General features: G+C 57.7%; 1 protein-coding gene across 1 annotated transcript; it reads right to left on the bottom strand.

The window, feature by feature from the left end:
* Window positions 1–108: 108 nt before the first annotated feature.
* Window positions 109–7547, bottom strand: KLHL40 (kelch like family member 40). Its single transcript, XM_061396116.1, has 6 exons — window positions 6321–7547; window positions 4616–4776; window positions 4150–4257; window positions 3767–3952; window positions 1774–1920; window positions 109–778 (listed from the first exon to the last, which is right to left on the bottom strand). The coding sequence occupies exons 1-6, from the start codon at window positions 7479–7481 to the stop codon at window positions 667–669; spliced, it is 1875 nt and encodes a 624-aa protein (XP_061252100.1). The 5' UTR covers window positions 7482–7547; the 3' UTR covers window positions 109–666.
* Window positions 7548–9416: the final 1869 nt, after the last annotated feature.

Below are 9416 nucleotides of genomic sequence, written 5' to 3'. Positions count from 1 at the left end.
TTCCTCCCGTGGTCTCCCGGCTCCTTGTCCACGCCAGATGAGGAGCTAGAGGTCCAGGGAGGGGGCTCAAACTCTCGGCGCACACAGAGCATGTAGGAGACACACATGGACGGCCAAGGCCACCGACCTTGGCAGCCCAGCAGCTGAACACAAGAAGCCCCAGGCCTTCAAACCACCTGGTCACTGCTGCTTGGAGCATCTCATCCCAGACTCTGAGCTGCTTGCTCGGAAGGCACTTTATTCTTCTCACAGGAGGAGACTTACTCAGGCTGCAAGGTGCACTCGATAGAGTTGCTCCCCACCTGACAGGCGAGGAGGCTGAGCCCTGTGGGGCATTTACCGGCACACGGCCAGGCTGGGGCTGGACCAGGGTGCAGCCTGACACCCCATGAGCTTCTGCCTCATGGACCAAGAACACTGGGGGATATGAGACACTGGAGAAGCCGAAAGTTTCTTATCCCTGCCCGAAGCCCCAGCACTGGGCACCGATTTCCCTTTCCCAGCTGAAGCAGTCCCTGGGGCACCATGATGGGATGGGATCCAGGTGGGCTCTGCCTCTGCCAAACTCCTCTGCTAGGGACTCCTCCCTGGAGTCCCCACCCAGAAGGCCAGGCCTCTGTGGTCTGCAGCATAGGGGACAGGGCACATTCAGGCCTTCTGGGCAGGTCACAGCTTGGTCAGGCGCAACACGTTGAGCCGCACAGGTAGGAAGGTGGCGCCAGCAGCGTAGGCGATCTCCCGGAGGACCCCCTCCCACTTCTTCTCGTCCTCATTGTATCTGGGGTGGGAGGAGTGGGGACAAGGATGCAGAGCTCAGTCAGCCAAGTCCAGGGTCGGACCCAACAGGAAGAGTGCAGCAGGCCACCCCTGGGAGGTGCTGCCTCCCAGCCCCAGGCCCACCTCCTTCCTTTCCATGCTCTGGGAAAGGGGTGGGCACCTACCTAAAGAACACCTACATTCTAGGAAGGGCTCCCTCTCAAGAATTCCACACTCTTTTTTTTTTAACCACATAGCATATGGGGCCTTAGTTCCTTGACCAGTTATGGAACCCATGCCCCCTGCATTGGGAGGATGGAGTCTTAACCACTGGACCAAGGGAAGTTCCAAGAATCCCATATTCCTTGAAGTCCACCTCCTTCCAGGAAGGTCTACACCTCCTCAATCCCCTCCTCTTGAGAATTTCTGAACTGAACCCTCGAAGAAGTAACCCCCACCACCCTCAATGTCTTGGGTCCTGTTCTCCCAGGACCCAAGGGTTCTCCCAAGGTTCTCCCAGCAGCGCTGCTCCCTAGAGGCTGCCTGCAGCACTGGCATTGCTGAAGGTTCAAAAGCTGCCCTAGATGGCTGAAACCTCTCCCGACCACCCCCAGGTAGGATCAGCCAAAGAAGCAAGGCACTGAGAAGCTAGGATCCAGCTACTTCTCAATGCCAGTCCAGCTCTCCCCTTCAGGAGGGAGGAGTGAGGAAAAGCCCACTCTGCTCCCGGGGGCCAATTTCTGTGGGTCTGGGTCCTAACCTTGGCATCGGCTTCTGACTGTGACACTGTTGATACTCCACAGTGGGGTGCGGTGCCATGTGTGCACACCCAGACTTTCCCAACCAAGTGAAGAGACCCTGGGCTAAGCAAGGCATGTCTGCTGTCCCGTCCCCACAGGGTTCCCTGGAAGGGGGTCAGCTCTGCCCCGCCCACGAGCCTGCCAGGTGCTGCCTCGGTGCCCAGCCAGCCTTGCTCACAATTCCTCTTACCTCCCTGGTGTTGGGGGGCAGGCTCACCTCCAGATGTCGTTGAGCTCTGTGGGAACCAGCTCCCCGGACTCAGTCTCCAGAGTGGCAAAGCCACCGATGGCATAGAGGGTGCCCGCCAGGCTGACCAGGCTGAGTGAGCTGCGCTCCTGTGGGAAGGCCTCAAAGGGTGCCCACCTGATGGGAAGAAGGGGGCATGAGGGGGGTGCCCGCATGGGCCTCGGCAAGCCCAGTGACTGTCCCCTGCCAGCATCCATAGCTTCAGTTGCAACCTTCAAAATTCGACTCCCAGGCACCCATTCTGCAAGCACAACCTCCTCTTCCCTGACTGCTCAGGAACACCCTCTGGTCTTTTCTTCTTCCCCATTTTCTTGCCCCTCACGTTTCCCTTCATTGTGCCCCTATCATCCATCCAACCTACACCCGGTGAAACCCACCAGGGACCTCCCCAAGGTCCCACCTTTGCTCCTAAACCAACTTCTACTGGTCACCTCAGTCACCACTGAGACCATCCTGTGCACTCCTGCCCCTTCTCTCTTCTCCCCTTCACAGCCCAGACCCTCTCAAGCTGCCTTCACTCCCCTAACTCCTGAGGGTGGACCTCCATCCCTCCAAAACTGCTCTCCTGACCACCGGAATCCAGGGCCCACAGCACACACCTCTGTTGACATGACTTTCTTCACCTTGCACCTCCCCAGCCTCACCGCGTAGGCTTCCTTGCTGAATAAAGCATCTGTCCCTGCTGTCCCTCAGGGCCTGAGCCTCAGCTTCTCCCATTCACATCCTCTCTCCTGAGGGAGCTTGTCCCCACGGACTACTGTTGACCCCCAGATCTCACCCCCCAGCTCAGCCCTTTCTCTGCCCCAGTAGGCTCCTCCTGGATACACCCAAGCACCTCACATCCACATGTTCTAAGTGGACCCTCATTTTTCCTACCTAACTTCAACAGTTCCTCAATAAATGACCTCCCAGCCTCACTCAAAAGCATCCACCTCTCCCTCTCACCCCCACCATCCAATCAATTGCTAAATCCTGCTTCTTCTGTCTCCTGAACTCTTGCTACTGAGTTTGGCCTATGGACCAGCAGCATCAGCATCAGCTGGGGGGTTGTTAGAAATACACTCTGAGATCCCTCCCCAGACCTGAGATCCCTCCCCAGACCTGAGATTCAGAATCTGCATTCCAACATGACCCCCAGGAGATTCGTGTGCATGTGAGAAACACTGGCTAGACCTTTTTCTGGTGCATCCTTTCTGCCCCATCACTGCTGTACCCCCAGCTCCAGGCTACCATCAGTACTTGCTACCCAGCTGTACCCCCACCTCCTGGGAAATCCCTAATCTCTTCTCTACATGGTCTGCCATGAGGCATCTTGGTAAAACACAGATGGGAGCTTAAAACCCATCAGAGGCATTTCACTACTCTGGGGATAAAGTGCTTCAGCCCACTGGCCATCTCTCCAGCCCCAGTATCCACCATCCCCACCTCCCTTCACCCACCACGCTCTATCCAGCCTGACCAAAGCCCTTTTATCCAATGGGCTTGCCTTTTTTTTTTTTCTCCTAACTGCCTTGGCACTAGCCTTCCTTTGCCTTTGGGCATCCTCCCACTACCCCTTTAGCTGGCAGAGTCCACAGTTTTCTTCCTGACCTCCCTCGGCAGGGTAGCTTCTATTTTGTTTACTGCTCTTATCTCTAGCCATCAATCCAATGACCGGTATGAGTCTCTGAATGAGGAACCTGGCATTTCCTGGGAGATCTCGCCTGCAGACCAGGCTGGCCATAACACTTGCCCCATCTTGTAGGGGAAGCCCACCTCATTGCTGACCAGATTAAAGGGGCTACATCTGTGCTGATGTCCAAGCTGAACAGTGGAGACTCAAAGTAGGTGCTATGATTCCTGCCAGGGCAGACACAGAGAGGGCTGATATAGGCCCAAAGCCACGGGGCCAGAGGGTTACAGTGGGGACCTTCGTCCCTGGCTGTCCTGTGGAAGTGGGTGGGGAGGCGGGAAGCAGCCATACTTGTTGTCTGCAATGCTGTACACCTCGGCTGAGCTGGTCAGCCCTGTGTCTGTGACCCCAGCAGCTACAAAAATGCGGCCGTCATGGATGGTGGCCCCGAAGAGTGAGCGGGGAGTCTTCATGGGCGCCAGCTCCCTCCACTCGAACTTTTTAGGGTCGTAGACCGACATCTTGTTCAGGCACTTCCTATGGGATCGGGGTGGAGGGGCAGTGAGTGAGAAAGGAGAAGGCGAGGGGCAGAGCCGCCTCTTTCCCTTGGCCCAGTCCCTCCAGCTGCCTCCCAAGGCAGGCAGGACAGACCCCTGACAGCCTCGGGGAGACTCTGCTTCGGTTCCACCCTTCGACCCGGCTGCTGCACTCCCTCCTCCAGGCCCGGGCCTCACCTGTTGCTGCCCTTCCCGCCAATGACGTAGACCAGGTCCATATGGGAGAGCACCGAGTGTCCGTACACGGCATAGGGCAGCGGGTCCGATTCGCCCCATTTGAACGACCTAGAGGGGAGGAGAGTAAGGCGCTCTCTGTCCGTCTGCCCACCACCCAACACGTGGTGTTGGGATGCACCCGACTTGTTAACCGGAACTCCCCAGACCGCTCAGCTCCCGGCTCCCACGTTACCTGCCAGCCAGCCCCCCCCCCCCCCGCCCCCAGCCCCGGGCTCTCGCTCACCCCGCCCCGCTCCACCCAGCCACGCCCAGCCCCCGCCTCGCCCAGCCCAGCCCAGCCCAACCCCACCTCGCCTCGCCCCGCCCCCAGCCCTGGGCTCTCGCCCTGCCCCCGGCCCTGGGCTCTCGCTCACCCCGCCCCGCCCCGCCCCCGGATCCTTGGCCTCGCCCCGCAACCCTCACTCACAGTCTGTCGTAGCACATGACCGAGTCCAGGCTTTGCTCGTCGTCCTTGAGCTCTCTGCCGCCGACCACGTAGATGGAGTTAAGAGCCTCTCCCAAGCCGAAGAGGCAGCGCGGCGAGGGCAGCGGCGGCATCCCCAGCCACTCTGAGTCCAGGTGGTCAAACTGCGGGCCGGGCGACCAGTCAGCGACCCTCCCCACGCCCTCTCATCAACCCCTCTCCCCAGCCCCAGCCCAGCGCCTTCTGGCCACCCCCCGCCTTGGGTCATGGGGAGTCCGGGCCTGCAGGTAGGGCCAGCGCAGCCCGGAGGCGGTGCCTGGAGACAGTGCCCCCCCCCCCCCCCATATCGGGCTGAGAACAGCCGAGGGTCCCAACCCCACCGGGGCCCGGAGATCACCTTTATAGCACCGTGATGGAGCATCCCTTGCAGAGCTGAGAAGGAGTCTCTGAGAGGGAGGCCCAGTTGCCGCCCTGGCCCTTCCCCAATACAATTCCTGAACTGAGGCCTGCCTGACCCCTGTTTTCCATCCCATCCCACTGCACAGGAAAGGTCCAAATACAGCCACCCACTCCTTCAAACTTACAGTGTAATAAGTCTATGGCCCTGTGCACTCCAACAGTCGTTTTTTCTGGCCACACTCGCATGGCTTATGGGATCTTAGTTCACTAATCAGAGATTGAACCCCAGCCCTCCACCACGCCCCCACACACACCCTCCCACCATCCCCCACCCCCCTACCCCTGGCAGTGAGAGTGGAGTCCTAACCACTGGACCTAGAGGGAATTCCCAACAGTCTGTTAATAACTACACTAGTGGCTCATCTTTTGGTGGAGTTTTCTGAGGGCTGAGCACTGTGCTGATGAACACTTTATAATCATCAATTAACCTTCACACAATCTTATCAGGCAAGGAAGTATAATATCCCCATTTCCAAAGAGGCCTAGAGAGAACACACAATGCACCCACCGTGTGCCTTGGCTGGTGGAGATGCTCTCCCCACCCCCCAGCTTAACACTGGCACAATGCTGCCCTCACCCCTCTCCAGCCTGGTTAGGCCTCAGTAAGCACACTATTCACTCGGCTCCTACCCATCTCTGTTCCATGCTCACTGGTTCCCACCTAGAAGCACTGCACCCTCCCCTCCACGTCTCCAAATTCACCCAACTGGCAAGGCTTAAACTTACATGGTCAGTCACAAGGAAACCACGTTTGGCCTCTGAGATCCCACTGTCACACTATAGCTTGGACCAGGCACCCCACTCTCCTGCTCCTTCTTGGGCCTCAGTTTCCTTATCTGTGCAATGGTAAGGAGGGGAGGATGGTCCCTTTGTTTGAGACACACTGTTCCACATTCCAGTCCCAGCTTCATGCAAAGGTCTTAGCCAGGACCCCTACACTGACCTTGCTCCTTCTCACTGTCCCTGACTTCAATCCTTGCACAGAGCTAGGGCTTCCAACATATTCACCATCTGAAAGCTGACATCTCCCTGAAACTGAGACACCAAAGTTATACATCTTATTGTCAACTGCCTATAACGATCTTCAGCCTTCAGGCAAATGGCTGTCACTCCTCCTCCCGGGTCTACATCTCAGCCTAGATCCAATAACATTCCCCAACAAGTAGACATAGGCCTCTGCTGGGCCCCAAGGCGCCCCCCAGTGCCCAGAAATCAGTACTGGCCGCCCCTCCCAAGGCGGGCCAGGCACCTGCAAGAAGTAAGCGCTCATGGGGTCCTCTTTGTTGTCCTCATTGTAGAAAAGGCCTCCAGCCACGAAGATCTGGTTCTCTTTGGTCACTAGGCTGACATGGTTCTTGGGGATCTGGGTCGAGAGGGAGGCACAGTAGCACTCGTTGGCTGCCGGGTCATAGGCCACGGCGCCCTCCTCACTGATCATGAAGATGAGGTCCTGCAGGAACATGCCAAAGCGCAGGGTGTCATTGAGGATCCCGGGTAGAATGCGCTCTGCCTCCTCTTCCTCCTCCTCCGCCTTGGCTTCGGTTGTGCCCTTGTCAGTGGCCTTGGCCCCAGCCGACTCCTTCCCCTTCTCCTTCTTCTTCTTGCGCAGCACAGTGATGCGGCCCTCGTGGGCATCTTTCACCATCTGCACCTTGCGCAGCAGCTCCGGCTGGGCACGCACGAGAGGGTGGCGCTCCACGCGGCTCTCTAGGAAGGCGCGTGGCAGCAAGCGGAAGCGCACGCTCTCGAAGACCGTGGGCAGTGCGCGCTGGCGCTCGGCTTGCGCCTCGGCGTCACCGCTGCTTGCCCATCGCATCACCGCTTCGAACACAGCTTCCTCCTTCTCCACGTTGAGGCCATCGCTGGAGATGATAGCAATGAGCTCGTCGGCCGAGAGCCCTAGGAAGTCGGCGTCGCGGGCCACAAGCGAGAAGCGCGCGCAGATGAAGTCGCGGGCGGACACCGCGAGGCGCGCGCAGTCAAGCAGGAGGCCGAGGCGGAAGACCGCCAGGCAGTTGGCCAGGCACAGGCGCTTCTGCAAGAAGGACACGCAGATGGTGAAGATGGAAGGGATCTGGAAGCGGTGCGCCGCGGCGAACAGGTCCTGCACGCTCGCCTCGTCCAGCGCGATCTCTGACGTGTACAGATAGTGGAGCACCTGGGCCACCACGTCAGGGGACACCTCCTCCAGGCGCAGCTCGCCTGCGCTCTCAGGCTCGGCCAGGAAGCGCGCCCGGAAGTAGGGGCTGCAGGCGGCCAGTACCAGGCGGTGGCACGGGAACTCGCGCTCGCCCACCCGCACCACACAGTCGAGGAACTTGCCGTGGTCCAGCATGTCCTTGAGCCCGTCCTGCAGGAGCGTCTGCTGGTACAGCCGCTGCTCCTCCGCTTGCTCCAAGCCCAGCGCCATGGTGGGTGGCCTCCTCTCCGCCCTCCCTGCCTTCCTGCTGGGTCGCACTCAGTCTACGCAGCTGTCCAAGCCGGGCTATATATAGAGCTGGACTGGGCCCGGTAAGGCGAGCTGCCTGGCCTCCCGCACATGACGCAGAGGGGACAGCTGGGCTGAGGCCCCCGCCCAGAGCAACCTTGACTCAGCCCCTGGGGTTCATGGGACTGGGGTAGGGTGTCTCGGTCCTCCCTGAAAGATGAGGGCCTCCCTGCCTCCTCTGTAAACGGAGCACAGTGAGGCCTTGACTGCTTTCCTTGGTCTAGGTGATGCCCCTCAGGGAAGGGGATGACCCAAGCTCTGCCTCTCAAAGAAGGGAGAAGCCTTGGAATCCCTCTTCAAGGGTCTCCCTTCCTCCAGGCCTTGTGGGCCTTTCTGCCCAGCTGACCCTATCCTCCTTGGAGTGTACCTCCCTCCACCCAGTCCTGGACACGGTGTGCTCAGGTTTCCCACTCAATGAATTTGGGCCTGGGGCACCTGTTGCCTCAGCTTTAAAATGGGAAGAATTTTCTCCCCCAGCTCGGAGACCTTCCTTGGACTGTGCAAGAAAGCAAGAAGACGCTTGAATAAACAAGGTCACCACTTTCCTGTGGGACCTGAGAAGGCCAGATCACTCTGTTGCACCTCAGTTTCCCTTCCTGCACAGTGAAGAGATGGGTGAGTTTGATTTTTAAGGGCTTCAGTTTAGTTCTGCTGTGATTCGAAAGCAGAGTCCCACTGCTGTGTGATTCTGTGGTCCGGTGATGGGGCAGAATCACACAGTACCACTCACTGTGGTTTTGTGTCCCTGCGAATACACAGGCACAGGGTTTCACACTGTAAGCTGTCAGACGTGCTAGATTCAGTTTTGTAGGTTCAACTATTCTAGGTGTTAAAACCCCCAGGGATCAAAAAACTAACAAAAAGTTACACTCAGAGTTGAATATTCCAGGAAAGCTGTCTGTGCTCAGTTCTTCATTCATCCTAAGCTTGACCTGAGCCTGCCCAGCCTTGGGGCCCCTACACCTGTCTAGCATCTAAGGGATCCGGGTAGAGGTGTGGGGCAGCCAGTCCCAATGCCCACCCTGCTTTGGACCCCTGACTGCCTTCCCCCACTCGACAACATGCACACACACATCAGCCTCAGCCACCAAGATAAACTTGTTCCCAAAGTGCCAGAGGCTGTAGCTGTGGGTTAAATTTAGCCCCCAAGACACTGGTGTGAACTGTTATGGGGCATTCTCCCATCATTCCTGAGTCACTTGTTTATAACCTCAGGCTTGAGGGGGTGGGGGGATTAGCGAGGGGGGCTTAGGCTGGGCCAGGACTGAGTCACCACCCCGTTTTTGATCCCGGTGATGTCAATGCCTGTCCCTCCTGAGCAGTGCTTTCAACCATTGCTTGATGACCCCTCTAGCACGTCTCAGAGGGACACAGCACCTAGGTAGGATCACCTAGAAATAGTCCTGTCTGTATTCTGGGAAGGGCAAAGGCTCACCCAGGGGCCTCCAGCCCAGCCCTATACTGCAGAACATTTCCATTCAGCACCATCAGTGAGGAGACCAGGTTGTGAGAGGCTCAGCCATGTGGCCAAGTCACACAGCTGGCAAGTGGCTGATCCAGGATTCGAAGCAGATCTGCCCACCTCCAAAGACTGTGGGAATCCCTCCCTGCCCTGCTGATTCCAAAGAAAATGCCCATTAATCGTCATCTCACTTTCCAAAGACCAGGACAGAAGGTACTGGCTGAACAATTAACTTATGTTTATCAGATGATTCAGTGGCATATTTTTAGATTATGATGAGTCCCATGGTGCTCAATTCCTACCAGGCATTCTACTAGAATGTTTATATGTGGCTCATCCATTCATCGAGAACCTACTGTGCACTACTCTAAATGTTGAGGATTCAGCAGTGAACA

This window comes from Bos javanicus, chromosome 22 (assembly GCF_032452875.1).
Source record: "Bos javanicus breed banteng chromosome 22, ARS-OSU_banteng_1.0, whole genome shotgun sequence".
Taxonomy (NCBI): domain Eukaryota; kingdom Metazoa; phylum Chordata; class Mammalia; order Artiodactyla; family Bovidae; genus Bos; species Bos javanicus.
Note: the sequence above shows the minus strand (reverse complement) of the source record. Positions and strands in the feature narration are given on the sequence as shown.